The 25,752-nt window shown below is 38.6% G+C and overlaps 1 protein-coding gene across 1 annotated transcript; it reads left to right on the plus strand.

Annotated features, from left to right (window-relative positions):
* Positions 1-1,708: 1,708 nt before the first annotated feature.
* On the plus strand, positions 1,709-18,051 carry LOC149805491 (uncharacterized). The gene is made up of 3 exons (XM_089950084.1): positions 1,709-2,050; positions 2,863-3,000; positions 16,843-18,051. Exons 1-3 carry the CDS (start codon positions 1,861-1,863, stop codon positions 17,010-17,012), a joined length of 498 nt encoding a protein of 165 aa, XP_089806210.1. The 5' UTR covers positions 1,709-1,860; the 3' UTR covers positions 17,013-18,051.
* The last annotated feature ends 7,701 nt before the right edge of the window (positions 18,052-25,752 follow it).

Consider the following 25,752-nt stretch of genomic DNA (forward strand, 5'->3'; position numbering starts at 1 on the left):
GCATGGATGATGATGGAGGTTGACAACTGACATGAAAAGACTATTCTTTGTGGCAAAGTAGAAGCGTCATTAAAGAACATGGCCCCGGACGCATCGAACCATCACGCCTCCACTGTTCATCCACACACACACACACACACACACACACGTGATTGCGTCTGAGTGTGTGCGTATGTGTGTGACCTGTAATTTAAATTGTTTATGCAATTATACAACAATAATAATAACAGTATTACTACTACTATTACTACTACTACTACTACAACTACTACTACTAATAATAATAATATTGTTTGACGAATCGCTGCTTTAAAATATATAACCTTGGTAAAGAATTAATGATCAGGTTGAATGTCAGTAATACCGTGCGAATATTTAAAATCCTACTCATGTCCAGGTGACTCTGAATTTTGAAATCTGATTGGAAATTCACACGATTTAAGACCAGGTTCGTTTGTTCTTTCAAAGAAAGAACGAAAGAAAGAGGCAAGAGAAAACAATGTACACAGAACTTATCGTTCTATATAAGATCGTCTGGTTAAGATAGATTAGAGACTGTTCCACATAATCTGTAATGTGCTGACCACAACATAAGGATTTGTGGAGAAATACAATTAATATCTCAAAAGTACATGAGGAAGATTCGATTATACGATGAAACACTTTTTTTGGGGAAGGGTTAATTTTAAAGATGTTGAAAAACGTCTATGTTTTTGTTTTTTGTTCTGCTTTTGTTTTGTTTTTGTTTTTTGTGTTGTGTGTTTTTTTTATTATTTTTGTTTTGTGGCAGGAATGATCTGATATTTCGGAAAAGCTGGATTTGTATAATTAAGGTCATGAAGGTCATGCATCTGAAATGAAAGTACAGCCGGAATAAACCTTCCCGTTTGATAGTACCCCACCCACACTGATTTAAGAAACAAAAATCAAAACTGAGAAAAAAGATGCAAATAATTTAGTTCATTTATTGATTTATATTTTCAAACCTGATTACGCCCAGGTGGGACCCTAACATCGTTTTCGTCTGCGTGTTTCATTCCTAACGGGTTTTCAGTTCAAAGGAAGACACATTTCCGTGGCAAGTCAATTATCAGCGGACGGACACATGAACGACTGCACATGAATGTACATATAATAAAAATGCTATGTCGTCTGCTTCTTTACAACGTCGAATGAAGCAAATGAAAAGAATAACAACTACAAATTTGCCTTTCACGTGGATTTAGCAAGCGGTGTAATTTCTATGTACATTTGTGCAAAGGGATATAATTATAAACTCTCAACATTATGGTAATTTACCGAATTATCCAACAGTTACCGAATAGGATAAACTAAGTACGTCACAATGTTGTCGGAGGAAATCAACTCGCCCATAATGTACGTAACATGGAAAGTTTGTTAAGCATGGCAGGCACAGAGAATGTCAGAGTTAGGGCCACTTTGGTCACATTCACGTTAGAAATTATAAATCAATGAATGAATTGACTAAACTATGTGCACTTTTGATCACATTAAAGATGTCCGTCATTGAAATCGGTATGAGGGGGTATAAACAAACGGGGAAATATATTCATAGTTTAGTCAAGAAACATTATCGTTTGATAAACAATTTCATCAAATCCGGTCTATGTTGTACTGAGATCAGTCAGGCTTTTTCAATGATGAATATCCTGTCTAGACTAAGTTTGCTTTTCCGTTTTGAAGGATACGCTTGAACTGATGCCGCAGAACACACTTGGCCAATCGAAGTAGATATCACTCGGCTGAAGGCAGGATGAGGCCTTTGGTTGACCGACCTAGGCACACCAATATTTTTAATTATCTTCATTCCACTACAAGAATCGTTTAAAAGTATACAGAATGATTCCTTTCTCCGCATTCACGCCTCGAATGTGGGCTGCCGTTGTTGTTACAGGTCTCGGAGTCCTGTTTGGGATTATCTCTCTTGCTTCCACGTCGTGGAATGATTTCTCACATTATACGCTTGGATTGTGGAAGTTATGTATCACGCATGTGTCGACGTGTGAAGATTCTAATAGAACTTTAACAGGTAAAATGATTCATTTATTAAATTTAATTTTTCCGATATTTTTTAATCATACCAAAATCTTTGCATAAAATGTACAAATAATTTAGTCGCAAATTTTAAAATTTCATGGATGCATTTGTCTAACAAGTTATGTACATTTTATGAATGAATTTTAGAAAAACTGCGCACACATCAACTGAGACATATCTGTTGTTTTTCTCCCATGAAAATCACTTTTGGTTATGATTGTGTTCTCTACGTTAACCAAATGTGTCCAAACCAGAATGAAAAAGGGACATTTAGGATGACAGTCGTATCCTCCATTTAAATAATTAGTCATTTGATTTATATCACGAACAATATTGTATATACTAATTCGGAATAAATAAAACACAAGCATCACACTTTCCATAAAATCATAACCTCTTTAAAAAAAATGTTGGTATGCCATTTAAAAAAAAATTGTCATCCGTTTTGTCGCTTGCGAATATTGCTATTGCATGTATCTAGTGTGGGATATCAATGTACGTTGTCATCTTACAATGTCAATATTTTAAAGAAGACAGAAGACCTTAGAGAACAACTATGCATAGGATGAAGATGTCATAGCTTAATAATTATAAGACTTAATATTCCTAAATACTATCGTGAATCCACGATAAACGGAAAAGTAGCCGAACAAATGCACAAAATAAATAATTAAAGTGGGTGTGATATTCATGCATTTCGTTGATCAAAGTTGACTACTGTTATACTATATTTAAATGAATATATTGAAGAAAGAAATTTGCAAAACATCTGTAAACTCTTGGTTGTCATGATGTCTGTTTCAGACGCTATGAAAGTGGGACGAGCATTGGTCTTGATGGGTTCTCTTGCATGGTTGTTGATACTAGTACTTCTCTTTGTGTATGTACTTAAAGTTCATCCCGGAATGGTACTTGTATCCATCATCACTGGTGTAGTGTGTGGTATGTATAAATGAATAGAACACGCATTCTCTATAATCCAGATCACCTCATTAATGATAAACTTAACCTTGCTGGGGCTGAAAGTGGGAAAATATTTTTACACCCAAGACGGTGACTGATTAATTAAGGTTCATTTCGTCTCTACTTGCAATTTGGTATACATTCATTTTGAGTATGGGTATATAAGATAAATGGTTGTTAAAGGTTAACATACAAACAAGATTGACAGTACATATAAATATATATGGGTAGCTTCCTGCTTAGGGAAATACATATAAAAGCATATAGATAAACAGTAGAAGAGACGGAAATACAGACAGACCGACAGATCGATAAATAAACATGCACACACACACACACACACACACACACACACACACAGGGTCCCCGAGTGGCCGAGTGGTCTAAAGTGCTCTCCGTTACGGATCACTGCCATCTCACCTCTGTCTAGGTGGGTTCGAGTCTAGGATTCGGCCAATGTGGGTATGTGAGAAAGCTTGCCAGTAGCTTCTCGAGGGTCGGTGGTTCTTTCCGGGGATTTCCCGGGTTCTTCCTCCACTATTAATACTGGCTGCCATGTATAGCCTATCGTGTGCTGAAAAATGGCGTTAAACCCTACAACAACAACACACACACACACACACACACACACACACATACATACATACATACACATAAATATACATAGATAAATTCATCAAAATTTAGTATATGAGGTTGCTCTAACCATCCGTGAGATGAGAAAATTTTGGAACCCCTTGGCTGGGGTCTTAGCAAGGGAATAGGGAAAGGTCAATAGGTGAAATATACAAAGTTGCAATTATAAAACAAAATATTATTTTTGTCTTTACTTTATCATGTCAGTTCCGTGTCATTATCAGTATAGAGGTGGATTGGTGAGTAACGTTGTGAAACATTTTATAATCGATCATCAATTATTATTCAACTAATTTATCTACATGATACCCTGAGTAGTATATTGAAATGGGCATTCTGGATCACTTTTGTCAAGTTCATGGAGATGGCTCACGCGGAGAAAAAATAGGCGTTTTGGATACAGAATTGGGGCTTCCGGACCAGGGGTGCTCACTCCAACGTAGAAAAATGGGTGTTTGTGGACCACTCAACGGTACAAAATGAGGAGTTCTAGGCCAGTGGGTAGTCACGTCATCGCTGGTTCTGGACGACGATTGGTTGCATCGGTGTTTGCACATTATACAGTGGTTCGGGAGTTTCCGTATGCGAGTGTGAATGCAATCGATGGAGTATCGTTTATCATCGAACGGACATAGTCCTGTTTTGTTAATGAGCATTGCAGATATTGTATGCTGTTGTGATCGGAAAGTTCTCATGGAATTAGTATTGGAGATGCTTGTGCTTGTATGAAATTACGGTTGGTAGCGTCGTGTGCGATGGCGATTTTTTTGCGACAAATTTAGCTTTTTTCATGATGGTTCCATCGTCGAGTGTGATGCAGTCGATGTAGGGTTTCATCCATGATGATTGACGAAATTTGAGTTCGCGATGAACTTTATCGAGAACGAGTCCATGTTGGGGAGCTTGTTCGAGCAGTCGATCATGCATTCTGTCTTTTATTTTGTTCGCGGGATTGGATACCAGTTGTTTCACGTCTCCAAGTCCGAGTTTGTTTTTCTGTTGCAGTTGTGCCGAGAAAGCATCGAGTTGGTGATAAGAATTTGTTCAGCGTAGAATGGATAATCGTTATGAACATCGTGCTGATATTGTGGATACCCAACGTCGGCTTCAACGAAATAGACGCATTCGTCGTGGTATCTCGCTTGTCTTTCTTTGAACTGTTCTCCTGTGATCCACTGAAAATCTCTTACAGAAAGCGGTAACATGATCTAGCCATATAGATTGTTATATCAGGTATAGGATGTACACGAGCAGTTTTGTCGAATCGTAGTTTTTCATTTATTTGTTGTTGGTGACGGCGTGTATATTGGTGATGACGGATATGCCTCCTTGTACAATCTGTTCAGGGAACACGAACATGTCTGGATCAGTAAAGAGTTCTAAGGTCATTCCGAATTGTTTGATGAGGGCATACCAGGTCCGTCCTGTCGAGGAGAAATACCAGAGTGGATCGAGCTCGTAATGGTCTATGTGTGCGTGTCTGAAATTGCCAATTACGTCCTAAAGCAGGAGCACAACAGTTTTGAGGTAGATGTTGTGATAATCTCCAAGCGTTTTGCAGTCGAATTCGTTCCATATCTTCGCGGATTGGTATTCATCGGCGGTGATCCACGACATGTGCAGTTGGAAAATAAATGTCGTTTTGGAGTGTCAGCAAGGTTTCATCGAATCTTGGCCACGCATCGAGTATTTGTAAGGACAAAATCCTTTTTGTTTGAGCAAATCCGCTTTGACGCAAAATCCCTATTCGGGCTGTGTAATCTTAGGACAGTGTTTTTCCAGTGACGCAGGCATGAACTGAACGCTTTCGATGAAATGGAAAGGACCAATCTAGAACGGCATGTCTTTTTTCAGAATTGTTTGGGATGCATTTGATTTGTGTTCTAACGTTAAGTCATTTGACGCGAGGATGACTGAGAGCTGCGACGATAAAATGTCCATCATACACTCGTAGATTAAGCGCGATCACCGTTATGAAGTCTTTTGTGTCGTTACTTTCGAACTGTATTGTTCCATCGCGTGGCATCTGAACGTTTTGTAGTTTTTGACATTATTCCGACGACACGTGGACGAATAGTTTTATGATTGAGGAAAGCATTGTAAGCAGCGATAACAAAAGTATCCATGATTCTTATGTTGCATGTACTGAGAACACGAAATGGTTTTGGTCATAAATTAAATTGATGTGCTGTGAAGCTTTTTTGGAGACCATCATGAGATAAATAATGAACTGTTTATACCCATCTTTCTTTTCATCGAGTCCTAAACGTTGTTGGAGAGTCGATCGTTGAGCGATTCTAGAAGGGTGATCCCGGTAGTGCGTGCGGTGGTAAAATACGGCAGCAGTTAGAGACGCGATCAGCATGATGTTTCGCGGGAATGATCTCCCACAGAAGACAGAAGTCGACCTTGTTGTTGACGTTGAAGCGTGATTTGGTTGCGATGATTTGCATTAGAAGGGGTACGTTCTTGGAGGTTTGAAAGGAGAAATAATTGACTTCGGAAAAGATCCATGCCGATAATGACTCTTGATAATCTTCGATGCGACGTTGGGTGAAGGACAATGCGACAACGACGATGTGACTAAAATCGATAAACGATCAACGATTTGGATTTCATCTACGCGTTCATGATCTTTTGATCCGTTGCTCGTACAAAATGAACGTGGAGAGCTACTCAAAGCTCCATGGCTGTGTGTGCATGTAGTTCTGCATCCACAGTAGGTTTTAGAATGCGTTGTAGGAGTTCTTTATCGACTCCTTGCTGAAGGATATGGAGATGATCGTAAATAAATCCTTTGTCGGTGCCTCCGTATGAATTTTTAGTGCATCTGGGTGTTGGCAATGCAGACATTGTAGTCAACTTTATTGTCGCCTTCGAGATTTCAGCGCGTTGCTGTTCAAGGGCTTGTGGATAGATTTTGGGTGTTATTTTCTCAATGTCAGTTCGACTCATGATGTGCTGAAGACGAAGGAGTGAGGAAAGTTTAGTGGTTTTTCCTGTGAACGCCTTATGCTTGTCTCGCAGTTGCTTCATGTACTGCTGCGTGATGATGATTTATCGTCTATGCAGCGTTTTGTATTTACTCACGAGGTTACGACGAAAAGACCTCTTTGGCATCCCGTTATGACTCCTCTGACTCGTTCGATCAACTCGTGCAGAGATGCATTCGACCTTGGATAAAGTAACTTTGTTGCTGACGTTGTTTTCCAGAATTCTGACTCTCTAAGCGATCGAGCAATGCACATTAGACGACGAATAATATCATGTCCTAGGATAAAATCTTTTTCTGGATCTGCGACTCCTTCACGCGAAATTTTATACTCCACTGGTTCTAGTTAAGTTGTTATTTTATCATTTTGCTGATAGATGTATATAGTCTATTGTTTGTTTAATTCATTGTTATTTTTGTCTGGTTGGAGATAATTTTTTATATCTTGTGTATAAATATCGACCCTTGACTGTATCTTTAACTGCCCGTCCTCTCTCTCTCTCTCTCTCTCTCTCTCTCTCTTTCTCTCTCTCTCTCTCTCTCTCTCTCTCTCTCTCTATATATATATATATATATATGCTATTTCTGGATACATCCGAACGTTGCTCTCGCGTGAGTAATACCTGTTTGCGTGCTGATCCCCGTGTTTTCCTCAGAGTCGGTTCGAGCGTCACGGAAACGTTATTTCGAATCACCGTCGCAATAGCTTCGTGGAGTGATTTTGGATTGTTCAAGATCACGTCGGTGGCGAAGACCCCGTCATCAGCAAGACCGACAGATATTATCTATATCTAATCCGTGACATACAATTTACCGTAAACGTTTTCGAGTCAGTTCAGCGACGTCAACCTGCACAGGTTGCCCACCATGTCCACGATGAGATTGTAGACGGTTCTCATCTCGCCGATGAGCAATTGCATAATAAATGGAGCCACACACAGATACAAGCTTATTTTATTGAACGTTTCTGATACTACAGCATGGCCTGTTCGGCGCTATTTTGTTTGGCCTCCAGTCGTGGCTCTATGCGTTTCATCATCGTTTCTAAGGCCAGTCCGGCTCCGGATAAAATCAACATCATCGGGTTTGCCATCGCTCCATTCTAACTCTTGGCGCTCTTCCGCCGACAAATTCTGTCCATGAGATTTAAGTCGATGATGGGCTTCAACTGAACTTTTCAGCAGCAGTTCAAGCTGTGATAAATGCACGCTAAAACAACCTTACATGCACGTTAATTCATACTTACTGTCCTTAATTTCACTCATTGTTTCTCCTGCAACCATAAGTGGTTTTTAATGAAATTTTTCAGGATTCGACAGTGTTTTAGGAGTCGCTTTAAGTTCAAGATGGCTGTGCTACTACTACATGTAACAACCGGAAATCATCAACGGAATAAGATATTTTTTATTTGTAAACGTAATAATAGGACAGGGCGGTGTTTTCCACGTTGAGATTTACTTTTTCAAAGTCTTTTATTGCTGGAAACATAATATCTGAAGCACTGGAAGCCCACTGACTCGAATATTTTATTCGATATTTGTCTTGAACATTAATTTTATGAAACAGTTCCTGAAATGACTTTGGAGGATTGAAAAAGTTACCGTGTGGAAGTACACATCCTTTCTTAAAATCACTGCTCAGGTTTTGTTCAATTTTATCCGGCGTGAAATACGTATATGACGTTTCAGCGATATCTGATTTGATTTTTCCATGCACATTATACATGATCACTTTAAAAAATGCTTCCGTGGCCTTGTTTTAAAATATGGGTTATTCTGCCGCTGTTTGTGGAAACAATGATTCAGGAATATCTCTAACGTCGAGCGCCATCACTTCCATGATCACCTCCACGTCCTCGTTCTCTAATCAAGCACGTTGAAAAAAAATTCTTTTGTCGATGGCATCCCGCAGTTCTCGGTTTCAGCGAAATCTCATTTTGGATACTATTTTGTCCATAGAGTCGTGATCTTTTTAGTGTGCGTCATCATCTTCCTTTCGCCCAAATCATTGTATTTTAATGTATCCGGTTTTCACTGCGGTATGAACGATGTTCGGATGCAGTTCCTTGATAATCGTGTGAACAATTCCTTCGATGCTTTTTGCCGGCCGTGTCGATTCTCTATCATTGAAAACTTTGAATACAGCAAAATGCTTGTTTAAGGCATCTCTTAGGTGTTTTTGTTGTATATGTTAACTCAGATATGAGACAGTTTTATTGCATCGTGTTTCCACTGTTCATGTGCATTTTCTACTGAAAACTTACACAACTTTCGCACCTGGTTGATGTCTGCATCAATTGCCCTGGCCTGCTTGAACAAGTGATTGTCATTTGCAGCATGCGACGCATCCTGCCTGTAAGTATCGTCGAACAAAAATTGATAAAGTTGGATAGTTACTCGGACAATTTCCGCCATGGTGAAACCTATATTAGTTGGATAATGCTCAAACAATCAACATATATCAGGACGCAATGATCCGTGGATCTATACTAGATCAGATCATCTAGTGTAAAATTTGGGAAATAACTTAACCCAGGATTAGAAGGTTCTGCCGTGAGCGTAGTACACTTGAAATTTGAACCCTTCAACTTGAGGCGGATCGTAAATTCATTAGCTGTGGAACCAATTAGATAGGTACCGTCATAAAGATCAGCAGTTTTATCTGGCTTTATTCCATCTAACCTCCATGTGTGTTACAGAGCTGCGGCCACGCACTTGAAATTTCTAGATTGCTTCTTCAGCAGGTAATAGCATCTGAAGCTAGAAATTAGATGTAATGCTAGCCGTGGCCCGCTCGTTTTCAGCATCAGACGCTACAGGTGATTTGCAAAAACATAATAAGCCTGGAAAGAGCATGAGAATTTCGACGATGTTGGTACAGAAACTCCGAACCGGTTTCCACTATTTCCTGCGAGTCTGGAATGTGCCCAGAGCTGTTTCTGACACGGCTCGTATCCACGTAAATTTTCGTGGCTGTCTAGGTTTTTCCGTCTGTGGATAATCAGTCACTGCGATTTTACCTCCAGTCATCACGGTGAGATTTTATGTGAGCGTTCCTCCAGTGGAAGATAATTGTGTGCCACCAAATAACTTTAACTGCGAATGCGATATTGCCTGGGTGTTATCGGTGATCGGCCAAGTCGTTGAAAGTTGGAAGTTCGAAGTTCTGTCAAGGCCTGGCTGGAAACCGTCGTGGGCTTGTTCAGCGTGATGACATCGCCAGTTATATCGTATTTGTACGCGAGTACCACCTGGAAGCCTATAAAGCGTTTTACCACCTATATAAATGTTTCCGGTCATGTTTCCCTCGGTCAGAGATGATTTTGTCTGTGCTAGTCTGCTCACGTGCCACCATAGTTCGGAATTGGCGCCTGGGGGCGGATAACTCACATCGTCGAGACTGGTTGTACTTTGACCTCTCATGTTGAGATGTCCCTGCATGGAATCCATGGCGCGATTGACTTTTTCTTTTATCCAACTCGTCCTGACTGACAGAAGAAATACTAACAGACCTTATAAGTGTACCAAAGGAAGTGTAAGACATGATTCAGATCGTTAATTATTTAGAAAATGAATATCATTATTTTCGATAAAGAGACGTCCACGAAAGCGCATCAGCGTAATTTGTTTTGATGCCTGATTGCCATTACATGATCATGGGTCCTACCGGTCGTTATAAAACAAATCTTCTCATGAACATGCTCCTAAACAACATATTGATGTACAATCGCGTGATCATTTACTAGCTCAGTCCTCACCAGGACAAATAGAGCACGCTGCTCGAGTTCAGAGATTCGCTTGAAAAAGACGCTTTCACCATGCAGATCAGGATCAAATACAAACCGTAGAAGATCTGGATTCGGACACACATAAGACCATCGTGTTCGACTATGTTAAGATCGATCGCAAGAACATGAATCTCATCTGCGAGTAGTTTTCGTTGTCGAGAAACGAGCGATGAACAGCATTTACCTCACTCAGTCGTACTACGATGTATTTAAATATATCCGACGTAACATGGGATACTTTGTGCTGTTTTCAGGACATTGATGCAATCGTGAGAGACCATTGCAGTAGCATCACGGTGAAGGAATTCAAAGACTGTTACGCAGCGGTGATGTAAAGTTCTAAACACGACGTTATGACGTTTTATCGCGATGCGCAAACTGTACCTGAACGATATGGAAAAGGCTTTGATGAACTTTACATACCTGGTTAGTATAACACGATCAGACGACAGCATTTTATTTGGACAACAAAGTTGTCAGCATTATGTCGTTCGAAAAAATCATCAATCGTGGTCAACGTGATTATGTTCTCAAAATGTTTATCGAGTAGCATGCACCGTTACGTAAGCGCGTCAGCGAGGACAAGATAGACCAGGGTTAATTTCAACGAGATGTAGCCGGGGAATGATTCAAGCTTATTCTCTCTAAACTCGACGATGCGAAAACGACTTATGATGTAGATCAAGACCAGTTTCTGGACACGCTCATGACGACTCATCGATCCCAGTGATTGCTGGATACATTAGCACCGGAAGAGTCCGCACAAGCAATTGCAGAAAAACTAAAGTTAAACATCTAGATAAATAAGTAGAGAGTGAATTAACCAAAAAGGAGAAAGTTAGGTTTGCTGAAATGAATAGGAAGAGAAACTTATGGCACCAAAATTAACATAGATGCATGAAGATAAAGACGATACCAAGGAAAGATTAGAGTCGTTTTACTAGGAGGAAGAAAACGTTATTAAGCAAGAAAAACCAAAAAAACATTTGATGATAAAATGAGGATGAAGAGAAAGTGATTAAAAAGAATGAATTGTTTGATGACTGATAAAATTAAACAAGGCTCTTCATGGTAATCTTTAATTTAGAAAAAAAGTATAGATCTTTTATTGAAAAACAGCCTCCTAAGAAACAACAGAAGCCTGCACAGAAACAGCAACCTGCACAAAAACCACAAGCAGGTCTGTTTAGTGGATTTACATCACGGATTATTGGACAAAGGGGAGAGGATAAATCTGAAACAGAAGGAAATGGAATTTCTAGCATCGCGGTGGAAATGGAACCGTGACGTTGCAGCATCCGATACTACAAAAATCCAGCCGAGATCGCCTTGCGGTTAAAGCTGCTCACTTCTAAACAAGCGGGAAATGTCGGCGTGGAGATCGATAACGAGATGGTGGACATCATCAATCATCGTTTGGATAGCAAATTTGTGACGACGGATCAGTATCAGATTTTATACAAGGAACTGATTTAATTAAAATCCACTTGGGTCAAATACACTAAAATAGGAAACTGTGCTTTCCGAGACATGGCTCGCAGCGATACCAGCATACTCTTCCATTCATGATAGGTCACTTCCACGATGAGGTATAATCCCCAGTTGGAATTAAGCCAACAGACGCCGTACGAGATCGCATTGATCTCCTCCGAAGTATGGAACAGCTTCTGTAACGTCTCCTCGAGTACAATCGGTTTTCCTATTGGTACTCAGCTGAGCAACAAACAATTACGATCTCGCGAGGCGGATACAACATCACCGACATCGTCACGGAAATCTCCAGATTGATCACCGACAAGGGACACACCTCCGCGAACATCAAAATCCAACTCAATTATTCTACGCTGAGAACAAAAATTACAATTTCTAGCGGTTCTCATGTGGGATTTGACATTCCTATTTAAATCGGATCCATTCTCTGTTCACCGACGTGAACAGTTTACTCATCAACTGCTCGATCGCTCAAGTATCGCTACCATCGGTCGGTTCTGCCTCCAACATGATCTTCTCTACGGCGATTAACGTCCCACCGGGATCACTCATACAGTTAAGTCTTAATCCCTTCATTGATTATCCCATCCTGAACGCATACGCGATCTCGGAAATCTACATGTGGCTCACCGATCAGTCAAGAAATGCCGTCGATAATAAACACGAAAGAATGTGTGGAGGAAGTTACCATAGATTTAAAATGACCACATAAAATATTTACAGATAGAATAGTAGCTGGTCAAATGAGACGATCACGCGTACAGCGGCTTGAAATCTTGAGTGGATATTTAGCTCTTCCCGGATTTACCAGTGGTGCGGCCTCAGCCGCTCACACAGCCGTGGGACAAAAAAAATCCCAAGCAAAATCATGCCTCAATCGACTACGTCGACGCCACCGTTGTCGACAACGACTGTGCAGGAGATTCATCTGTCCGATCTTTCCAAGCATATCATACACGCTCTTAAGCAAATTTCAGAGGACCAAAGTACAGACCAAACCGGAAATAAGCGCATGTTTAAACATCTCATTTTGTCTCTCATTCACACCTGCATCACCTGCAGGCAGTATCCAGAGCAAGAACTCAGGTGCAATTTTGCCGTCGGCACCCGAAACTATTCTTGTGCATGCATGATGCTAATGGAAGCCATGCAAATGTATCAAGACGTGGACACGGACACGCAAATCTCGCTGGACGATTTCGCTACCTTGTATCTCATTTTCCATTTCGATGTCCCCAAACACTCCGAGCGACTCAAAGATTGCCCCGCATAACATCGATATCCGGTAGACTATTGCCAATCCCTGTGGCTATTACGTGTGCTACGCTCTGGTGACGTCAGACCGATTCATGATGTTGTGTATGCTCGATGGAAAAATGAATGTGATCGTCTAATCACACCAAGTTGTTCAAATAATGAATATCCTTGTATAGACAATACCAATTCGTCCAATAGTCATGAATCCAACCCATGAAATTGCCAGTGCGATCATTCCATTCGTCAAGACCATTTAATCAAAGCTGTTTGCGTCGGTTCATGCTTCGTTGGATCTTGCTGAGCAGACAGGGGCCATCACTAGAGCCACAAATAAAAGCGGTGATGGGATATGGTGTTGCCAGTAGCAGAAACTTCCGCCAGAAACTCCGCTAGAAACGTATATCGTGACATCGTCAATTGGCCATGCCAATCGAGGTTATCGAGATCAACCCGTCAAAAAACCCCCAAAAATAATAGCATTTAATATAACACAACGTAGTACGTGCCAGTAGATTTAACGCTGTTGCCACAGCAAAATAAAGGTATTGCTGTAGTGTCCACACACAAAGTACCCATATAGATAAGACTTAAAGCATCGGTGCTCACAGGACTTCACAGGCTCATGGTGACTCGTCATCAAACCACATCAGTAGCTAGAAAAGTAATTGTTCTTAATTTGTCGGTTTCAAAGCTTTCCAAACAAGGAGGATTTATTGCTTCCCTGTAGCAGGAAATCGCTGTAACATTACTTACAGGATTGCTCGGCATCGGAAAAGGACTCCAACTTCCTAGGACCACGCGCGATAAAGATATTTCCCGCAAACACATGATAAAAAGAATAAAAGTTTTCAACGCGGAAAACGAAGTTTCCTCTACTGTCCAACATCGACATCGGAAAAGAATTAGTACCCAGAATTGGATATTTCAGAGGTGCATTTTCTAATTGCACCCGAGGAGAGCTGCGTAATTGCCCTGCGAAAGTATTACGATTGACATGGCACACATTGGGTTGATTATTTCGATTCGTTTGGTTGACCTATTACCGATGAAGTCGTGCGTTACCTCCCACAACCAGACAAAGGAGTCGTGTACGAATCGTTTCAAGTTCAAGACTTCAACGATAGCAGGTGTGGATTTTACTGCATCGATGACATCCAGCAGAGGTACGAAGAAAAATCACCCATTGAAGTGAATTTGTAACTTTCAAAACACCGTAGTTGTTAAAATAGTGTAAACTATAACACATAACAGCCAAGATGAACTCGTGGTGCCTTAAGAGCAAAATCAGAACGGAGAGCATTGACCCCGTCGAGGTGGTTACAAAAAGTCATCGCCTGATGATTCAATCTAGGTGTGTCGTATGTGTTTCTAAACAATCGCATATCGTCACCTGTAAGGCGACAAAAGCAGCGAAGACTACTAAAATGTAACGACTTAGTGTCATGGCTCTGTATAGAAAAATGTATAATTGTAGAAACCTTTTTCTCGACACGAGATGCGTGGAGAGAAAAATGTTTGTGGGGGACTGCAAATGCTGTAGATAACAACAAATTCTCGATGGCGAATTGCACATCCATGCGTTGATCGGAAAACTTCCAAGACCACGTTCCGGATGCACGCTGCCAGGACATTAGTACACGGGACCGTGGAATCCCTTAGAACAGCTGCCAGACGAACATGATCAGCTACTACCCGTTCAAGAGCCGTACAACGGTGTCGATGCCATCTTGATGTACCACATTCTCTGTTACAGAGATCATCCCGACGAAAAACGGGATGCGATGGAGTCATGCTGAGGACTTAAAAGAACTCAAGCCTAAAATCTTTAGAGAGCGTGTAGACCGAGCTCATGACGGTCATCGATGTGTTCAGCAAATACGCATGGGTAGTTCCTCTGAAAAACAAAAAAGGAAATCATATCGTTGAAGCTTTTAACCACATTGTAGGTGAACGAAATCCCAATAAATTATGGGCAGATCATGGTAGTGAATTTTAAAACAAAACTGTCTCAGACCGGTTTCAACAAAACAACATTGGCTTGTACAGCATGCACATTAAAATCATAGGTCGTAGGGCGGTTTTACTGAACTTTAAAAACTCGGATGTGGAAGAGATTCACCAGCGATAACACCAATCGATAATTATATTTTCTACCAGAAATCGTTGACCAGTGTAATCACACATGGCATCGAAGCATCAAAATGACACCCATGGAAGCATCCTCAATGGACAAAATACAACAGGTCACATGCGCCTTATTTTTTAGATCCAAATTGAAAGCAGATGAACACGTCATAATTAGCAGACAAAAACTACATCCGAAAAGGGATACACCAATAACTGGACCAAATAAGTATTTGTCGTTGATACCATTCAAAAATCTATTCCGGTCACGTGCACGCTAAAGATTCCTCTCGAGAGCCCATACAGGTTGTTTTTTTACGAGCAGGAATTACAAAAACAAAACAAAAACTCTACAGAGTCGAAAATGTCATCTCCACCGAAGGAAAAAAAATAGCTCGTCAAATGGTTTGGTTTTATTGAGCAATTCAGCTCTTGGATTCCAACAGTATCTTTGACGCCATTGTCTCATCAGGCGCCAACGTCTCTGAAATAACCTTATCATACTCCTCGCCTATCCTCTTCCCTGATAACGTCTTACATTTCCTGTCAAATATACGCATGAACACATCTCATATTTTATGAATTTCACACGACCTACCAACTGAACCTGAGTCACCCTATTCAGACAATAATAAAACTAATCTCGCTGCGGCGCTGACAAATTAAAATGCTTCAATTTATTTTATGCGGTATTGTTAATTATACTACTGCACCCGACGATGATGACTTCATTCTCCTCATAATATATCATCCCAGGAACATGACTCAAATCCTTATTTGCATACGCTATAAGCTCCTTTTCACGCTTTGGCCACTCCTTTTCACTTAGTTCCACCTTCGAAATACTACTGCAAACCTCATCACCAGATTCCAATCGATCGACGTTCCAAGGAAGTGATCACCCTGGTCCAGAACCACCATTTCTGTTTCCAAAACACTCATTTTTCTCTGTCTGAGCCGTCTCCATGAATCTGAAAAGATGATCCAGAACCCCAGTTTATATTTACTACTACCCTGACAAAAACGGCGCTCTTTCAATTAACCTGAAATTCGACTCGGAGGAAATCGCAATTGCTTAATTGGTTAATTTACTAAATATGATCCATGTGCAACCAAATTGTTTAAACAGAAGAGCACTGGGGAATATGTTTCTAAAAACAAGATGGTTTTGAGTCGAGCGGGATGCGTGCATTATTGTTTATAGCAACCGACAAAACGAAGACATGCTCAGATACGCTTATTTTAAGGTTTGTATCATGAAATACAAGGCCTTGACAGTCCATTTAAGCCGACATTACATTGTTGGTGTGTATTCACATTGATGTCCCTGTTTCGCGCCTTTTTACACACACACACACACACACACACACACATATATATATATATATATAACCTGCATCTTACAAATGGCAATCTAGATCTCTAGCGGTACCGCCATGCAAAGTCATGATGTACGCTCGCATAACGCGAACAAAACTATAGCTAATGAATCATTTCGAGAAGACAAGAACCTTCTTTATTGTTTTGTTTTTAGCGTGTCTCATGCTGCTTGGGGCGATTCTATGGTCGGCCGGATTATCTATCAACCTATCCTGGGGTTACTACCTGTGCTACGTTAGCGGAATCCTAGCAGCAGCACTATCGGTCCTTCTCTTCCTGATGAGAAACCAGTTACTAATGGAAGACATCATATCGTCCACTTGAATCAGTACCGTCACCAATGTCACACCCAACATATAATGGTCAGTTAGCTATTAGAATGGTCTACATACGGAACACATGAAAACGATTCCACTGGTTAGGCTACTAAATTGGACGATTGCTAAGAATATGTTTCAAGTATGTTTATGCCCTTAAAGCACAAAATAAAATTTGTTGTAATTTATAGAATACCAAAGAAATCTTAATTTATTGGAAACTGCTTCTTATGCTTATATGTAACTTTTGCTAAATTTGAGTCACTTTTTGTGCAAGGCGATTTAGGCAAATGTACATACATGACTCACGCGGATACCCAGACATTCACAAAGGAAAAATAATGAAATAGGGAATTACTGAATTACTTGAACTCCTTGCCATTTAATGTCAATTCGGCTAAATAATATATTCAGTCTAACAAAGACTGGATTATACATTTCTGTTTTTAAATCGTTTTGGCAATAAAATGTCAAAAATCTTTCTGAATTACCTAAAGGTAGATACAACGATATTTTAATTTTTTGCCAAATTTTGCAAGTTTTATTTTCGAATTCTAACAACTCATATTCGAAGTCTGAACACTCGAAGCAAATAAAGGTAAATTTGACCTTTTCTGGGAGAGAATTATGCGTTCGGGACCCGAGGTTTTTCTTCTTCTTTCAATATTCCTTGAAACATCCAGTGTGTGAACAACGCATGTTTACAGAAAATTATGTTGAATGCAGGTTATTCGCCTTTGTATCTAACTATCAAGTGGGTTCCTGTATATTGTTATCCAAGAAGTGCCAAAAGATAGATATATTTTCTCCATACGCACAATGATCATCTTTTTTCAAGAACGCAATATTTCCAATAAATCTGTTGATAACACAAGACGGTCACTCCGTTGTTTCTCTATGGAATATAAATTAAATTAGATTTATCAAAAAGGCCTTTTAGTTATGAAAGGAGACACATATACTTGGAAATAAAGGTCCCTGTAGTTTACACGCTGTATTTTAATTTGTACTTAAAATGAGGAAACAGATTAAAATATGTCCTTAGAGTTTTGTATCCTGTGTTGTTGATCTCCATGCTATTGATACAGCTTGCTCGTTACTATTGCTGAAGTTAAAGTCGAGTTTGCTCCTTACTATCGATACAGCGAATGTCGAAATAGTGCAACAATCAGTTGTTCAGATTGGTATAAATATCGGATAGCAGGCATGCAATTAACATCCATTCACCATGTGTTTCAATTCAAATACAATATCGGTCGAACATTATTTAGACATCTGGCGAATGATTGCGTCTGTAATCTGTTGTAGACAGTGAACCAAGTGACATGTGATTGAGATATTCTAGTGTCCGCCACCCAGAAATTTCAGAACGTGTACGACAGTGACAAGTGACAAGACTGAAGTCGATAAAGAATAGCAATCCAACATTTTATCTTTCCCATGGAGATCAAAAAGACAATGTTCCTAGAAATTAGCTATATAGCACATTCGATTGTCACTATTTGGACACAGATTTATTCAAAAGATATTCATTCCAGATTTGGCAGATCCTGCTAGGTCCTATTGATTCTCGAAAATCCCGACACTCGTATCAGTCTGGATGTCACTAAACTTGCCAGAGTAGATGAAACTGTTTTTTCTCGACTGACACCCCACACTGCGTATAGTTTGCAGTCATTAAATTGGTTGCTATTTATGGGCCCTTAAATTCCAAGTTTCCAAATCCTGCAGTTAATTTTAGCGATCCCAATGAATCTCAATTTCCAGTAGTTTTATACTATGCCACATACCAGTTCTCTTCACCAGCACATGTGAATCATACATTCAGAAAGTCGACTGGCATCATTAGCTTTAGTTATGTCTAATAAGTATAAGTGTATTAATCAAATGATTCTGTATAGTATCAAAATTTGAACAGCAAATTAAATTAAATTGTTATTTTATGAAAAGTTTAAAGAGCATACCGAACTGCCTACCAATTGTCACGTGGAAATTGCAGGCCATAATCTTTACTGATTTTTTTTTACACTGCCTGCGTCCTGACTAAAACGACAAAATCAGCTTTGATGGTCAAAGTTGAAGTGTACAATTAATGTCAAGTGATCAACATAACTCTTCAAAAATGAAAGAGAATTCAAATGACTGATTATTAAGAATCTGTGAGCTTTAAATAGGAGAAAAGAGTGAAAACCAACAAGTTTGGTAAAATTCAACAAATAAGTTATCTACCAATAAATACAAAATGAAAAATGTGCAAATAACTTACTGGTTTGCGAATTAGGTTCCAAAAAGTCCTAAAAGTTCTATCGCCAGTCCTAAAAAAATAACGTTCTGATTAAATTCCAGGTGGTATTCGAAATAAGATCCGTCTCTGAAGGCGTTAATGTGCCTGTAGTCTTGAATCTCCTAATATACCAGCAGTTATAAATGTGGTGATGTGCTAACAGTCTTCCAATTAATCACAAGCCAAGATGTCTTTGCATAAATTTACTATCTTTCCAAATTAAAGTTTATGTCCAAAAAATATTATTTAAGAGCACTTTGTTTTTCCAGTGAATAAATAATTTTAATAAATAACTTCCACCCCAAAATTGTACTATTGAAAACAGCCATAAGACTGATTTCTGCTTCAGATGTCATTGTTGGAATGTATAATTTCTCACGTTAATACGATTAGAAACCCCTCTACCTGACCTAGGTGGCAAGTAGCAGTTTCTGAAAATACTATGTCTAATTAATGAAATTCTCCATTCTAGAATACTCTGTTTTTTTTTTATTTTTACAAAATAATGCCTGCTACTAAAATTATAGCTAAAAAAAAACTGTAAACATAATGTCTTTGATTCAGACCAAGATAATGATCCTAATATTTAACCCACACTCATATAACAGTGTTAGATACGAATTATTTGTTAACCAACAGAAAGGTTACTGGTCAGGTACAGTATGAATTTCATTTTGGACAAGGTCAAGTCCAGAACACAATTAGACATATAATTTATTCACTGAGAAAAACACTAACAAACAATACAAATGAAATATACATCACACCTATACTGATTCTGAGTAAATCCCACGTAAGTACATTCATAAGAATACAAATAAGAGTCTGTATGTAAAAATAGTTCGCGTTATTCGGTGCCGTATTGCCCATTATTAATCTCACGTTATAAAATTAGTTGTAACGAATAATTTACAAAATGTTTATTCTTTAAAGGAATACGATTAAAGCGTAATCAGGAAGATATGTAAGTCCTATTATATCATTGTGCACGCGACATCACCTGATCATGCTCAATGCTTCAATAATAGTTTCGTCAGTAGTATGGCACTTGAGCCTCAAAGTGACTTCCACAGCAAAACGTCGAAATGCACTTGAGGAACAATGGGAATGTAGCAATGGTAACGTACCGGTACTGGATACTAGGGGAAATGGAACTGTTACAAGTGGCTGACCTAAAAATAGTGAGTATGGAATATAGGGTCAATGAGAATTTGACACGGGAATGGCACTTGAGCCTCAATATGACTTCCACAGCAAAAAGTCGAAATGCACATAAGGGACAATGGTAATTTAACATGGGAATGGCACTTCGGGGGGACAATCATCAATCCGTATTTCCATATACTGCGCATCCAGATTGGAACTAGTGATGTGTTTTCACGAATTTCCGCGCGTAGATACTGTCAAAGGTACACCGAATTTGTAAATCCCAAAATCAAATTTCATTCACACTGTATATCTAAAAAGTATTTACAAGAATGTAACAAGAGAATGATTATAATAAATATATTATAAAAACAACGGAATTCGTGTTTCGATCCAAATCGGGAGAAGAATTTTTATGACTTATCGTAACAATACATGCATGTATGTATGTATGTATGTATGTATGTATGTATGTATGTATGTATGTATGCATGTTTAAGTTATTTTGTGTGATTGAGTTTTGTCCATGATTGAGGATAGAGTAGTTATGGCGCACATGACTTTTATAATTTTGTTTACTGATATATAAGTTCAATGTCTATCTTTGTTTTCAAGGTTTATAATGTTCTGGAAGAAAATTCTGATAAACAAAACTATTAATTACTCCTATATGTTCATTCTCTGTAAAAGAATTATGTACTGTTGTGTTCAGGTATAATCTGAGAGAATCATTTAATTTAAAATTATTCATTGAATGACCAAGTTAATTAAATATTTTGGATGCAATCACTATTTTGAGATTATTGTGAACTCATTCAAAGACATTCTAAAGTTTGTCATTGCTATACATCAAAACAGTTTGCTCATCAGCTCATCGGAGACTATTAGCACATCAGCACATTAAATACCGGAATTGATTCGGAACAGTCTATATTCTGAGACTTGTGATAGAACTTTTAGGATTATTTGGAATTTTATTTACAATACTGTAAGTTCCTCTAACATTTTCATCAGCTCTGTCAGAGAATATATTTATTTGTTGATTTGAATAAACTTATTGCTTTCTCTTCTTTTAGTCACTTTGTTTAAGACCAAAGAGTCGTAACAGTATGTATGTATGTATGTATGTATGTATGTATGTATCCTGAATGCATCCTTCTATCCGTCTAACTACCTCTCTGTAAATCTTCTTTTGTTTTACTCATCCAAATCATCCTTTCTAAAAGCACAGTTGAATGAACGAAAGATGCTGAAGCAACTGCATGTGCTGAGTTTTCATCACGCTACATTATGCATGAGTGGTTGCATTGGGAGGCTGGGGAAGTATATTGTGTATAGATGTGGAAAGGGACACATTATGTATGCGTGGTTGAATGGGGAAACTAGGTAAGTGATAAATTATATATATATATATATATATATATATATATATATATATATATATATATATATATATATATATATATATATATATATATATATATATATATCAATTACCACAATATGCATGCATTGTTGAATGGGGGAAACTGTGCAAGTGGTATATTGTCTATATATCTCGCAATGGCAACATTATTTGAATTTGCTGAAACATGAACTGTCACAACTGTTTCCAGAATAAACTCTTTCTGACTTCGCTTTAGTTCAGAACTATGGAAGTAAATAATTAAAGTCAGTTGCGTATAGCATACAGAAAATTGCTTTGACAGACAATTAGGAGACTTATGAAACTGGATTCAGTTAGAGAAAATTCACATCCATTCTGAAAAGAAAGGGAAGGATCACTTTAATAGAAAGACTCTTCCATAAACAAATGCTCTTAACTGTTATTTTTTAAAGTAGTTGTCTCGAATACCTCTAAAATGCAACATCAGTCTATCCACGTAATAGTCTGGTCTCTTTTCAATTCTGATTCATTTCCGGGAAGAGGTCTTATGAGATGATTTGTGCTAATCATATGTCATACATAATATACATGTACGTTAGCTGCTCTACGTGTACTATGTGCCCCTCAAATCAGTTGCATAAAGATAATATGATAAACTGCCCAACATTATAACAGTACAGGCTTGAGGGTTAATTCATCATATGATGATGAATTGTACTTCAAAATTTAGAGTGGTTAAGAAGCAAATGTAATATACGTGATAAAGAAGCTTGGGAAAAACACGGACATTCAATTGCATACAGATCTATCTTATAAATCTACCTTTTTATGGAAAATTAGTCATTAGTCTTACTATACATATACTTACCGATTTGCATACATTAGTTAGTCTCTATAAGGGACATTTTCAATCTTCAGCAGGCACTACAAACCTGAATTTGAATGCAAAAAAAACCTTCAAACTAAAGTGGCCTTGACCTTTAATCCGATTACCCTTTTAATATTAGGGGCTTCTTAGATATAGTCATCCTGCGAAATTCCAGGAACATTTACCAATGTAAACCGTATATATTGTGCAAAAACATTGATTTATTACTTTACTTAGCGCATTTGACTATTTTATATTCGAGTTACCTTGGCTGTGAACACAATCACGACCAAAGTTGAACCAATACACAACTTGCGGCCGAAGAGAGGTTAAGATTGCTTACCTAGCTACTATTGCCATAACAATCAAATGTAAAACAATTTAGCCAACTAATATCGGGTAGGAGCTGGCTCAAGGGTTTTGGCCGCCCTAGGGGAACACTGACTTTGGCGCCCTCAACCCCACCACTCCTCGCCCCACCCCTCCCAAAAAAATTAACTTCTAATTTCGCGCCCCATAAAGCCTGGCGCCCATGGCATCCGCAATATTTGCCTATATGATCGGAACGGGACTGGTTAGGAGGACTCTTTCTGTCAGTCTACATATGTTGAGTGGTCTTCTAAACGTTTTCTTCTTGTAGCAATAACAACCATACTTATTTTGATGTGTACAAACTGGAAAAGAAACACACTGGTGCTTTCGGTCTAGTTTGATCAAATTTTAACGAGAGGTTTTGGAGACGAACTAGTTTTAGATATTTATTGTTTTTGTTAACGCTGGTCATATCTTATAGCAGATTGGCTGCCTCTGAAAAATTTGAAAATGCATTGGTTCATAAATGCTTTCCTACAAACTTCTTCCACTTTTATCGAGCGGTTTTTGAGACGAGGTAGCTGGAAGGCTTTTCGTTTGTTAGTAATAACAGTCATATTTTAAACCAGATTGTTATCGTTTATAAAACTACAATGAACTGATTCTGATCCAATTCAAACATCACTGCTGCTTGAGTGCTTAGATCCAATATTGCCTTCACTAACTGATAATATTAATACCTCTCACTCATCCGGGGAATTCCCATCATTTTTAAAAACTGCTATTTTAAAGCCTCTATGTGGAAAAAATCAACACTTGACCATAACGATTTAAAGAACTACCGTCCAGTTTCTAACCTCCAATTCATATAAGAAAATCTTAGAAAAGTTGTTCTACCCCAACTTGTAGCTCATCTGATTTCAAACAGTCTTTAAGGCATTGTTCAGTCTGTATTCCACCCCTGCCACGGTACTGAAACTACACTTATGAAAGTAGTTAATAACCTACTGTCTGCTTTGGATAGCGGAAAGAGTACAGTTCTCACCCTCCTTGATTTGTCTGCAGCATTTGACACAATATACCATGCTATATTACTTCACCGTCTCTAGCTTATATTTGGCATTCATGATACAGCCTTAATGTGGTTCAAGTCCTACTTGGTCAACAGGACACAAATTGTATCTGCAAATGGATTACACTCCAGCCCAGTTGATCTATGTTGTGGTGTTCCACAGGGATCTGTTCTTGGACTTGTTCTCTTCATTCTATACACTCAGCTGCTCTCAAGTGTCATAAATCATCATCCACTGTCTCACCAATTGTACGCAGATGACACCCAAATATAAAAATCTAGCCACCTAACTGACATGTAACAAGCTGCAGATGAATGATGATAAAACTGAAGCCATTCTGATCAAAACACAAACGCTTTCTCATTCATATCCTTTATTTCAAACAATAAATATCAGCAACACCAACATTAAATTTACACAGTCAGTACGAAACCTAGATGTTACTCTCGACAGTACTCTCACATTGCACTAACATGTCATGAACAAATGCAAGGCTGCATATCTTGAGCTGAAACGCATGAGCTCCATTCGCAAATATCTTTCAGTTGATACCACTAAAACACATGTGTGTTCATTAGTGATACCTCTAAAACAAATGTGTGTTCATTAGTACTTTCAAGACGGACTATTGTAACTCAATTCTGTCTGGTTCGTCTCAATATCTACTCCAGAAACTTGAAAAGGTTCAAAACACATCTGCTCGGATCAATCTTAGAGTACCACGATCAGAGCACACCTCCCCCTGCTCTGCACCCTACACTGGCTATCCATTCGATCCAGAATCAAACACACACAATTTGTTCTCTGTGGTACGTTTCACTGACGGACTCTAGTCCAACACACCTATCCGACCTAACCCATGTGTACACACCAGCAAGATACTTACGATCCTCTTCTGAAAATGGTATACTCATTCTTCCCACTATGAAAACAAAGTCATATGGACAACGTTCTTTTGCATACCAGGGCCCAGCAACGTACGTAGAACGAATTGTCCACTGAACTTAGACACAAAGACAAAGTGATCTCATTCAAGAGTGCTCTTAAAATTCACCTATTTCGACTGCAATAACAAACTTATAGACCTAATAATGTTTCCTACCAAAAATATTTTCAGCATGTTTTATGCTTTCTAATTTCATTCTGTTTGTTTTTTGTAATCATATCGTTATGCATGTTTGTCATATTTTATTTTATGGTTTAGGTGTTGTCAAATGCTGTAGAGCGCTTAGAGCTTCTAAAGATTAGGCGCTATACATAGTCGTCATTATTATTATTATTATTTATTCGGATGATCTCTGTGCACCAGTAAAAAAATCTCTGTAAGCGTACTGCCAAATTTAGTCAACTAATGTTGAGCAGTTTCACCATGTTCAACTACTACCACCCTTAAAATTCAAATAGCTCTAAAAGAGATTAGAAAGGAGAAAAAAGGTTAGGAATATTTACACATTTTCGCACAAATATAATTACATACTATTACCCATGAAAACGGTAAGAATGTTCGCACACAAACACATTTTCAGCCGTTAAAATAGTATTAATGCTCTCTATCTCACTTTCTCTCTTTCTCTCTCTCTCGCACACACACGCACAGACACACACACACGCAGACACATGCAAACAGAAGGGTGGAGTCTTAGAGTCATTTGTAAAAGATAACAACTTAGAGAAAAC

This window comes from Sinohyriopsis cumingii, chromosome 2, assembly GCF_028554795.1.
Source record: "Sinohyriopsis cumingii isolate HCF-2022 chromosome 2, ASM2855479v2, whole genome shotgun sequence".
NCBI classification, from domain to species: Eukaryota; Metazoa; Mollusca; class Bivalvia; order Unionida; family Unionidae; genus Sinohyriopsis; species Sinohyriopsis cumingii.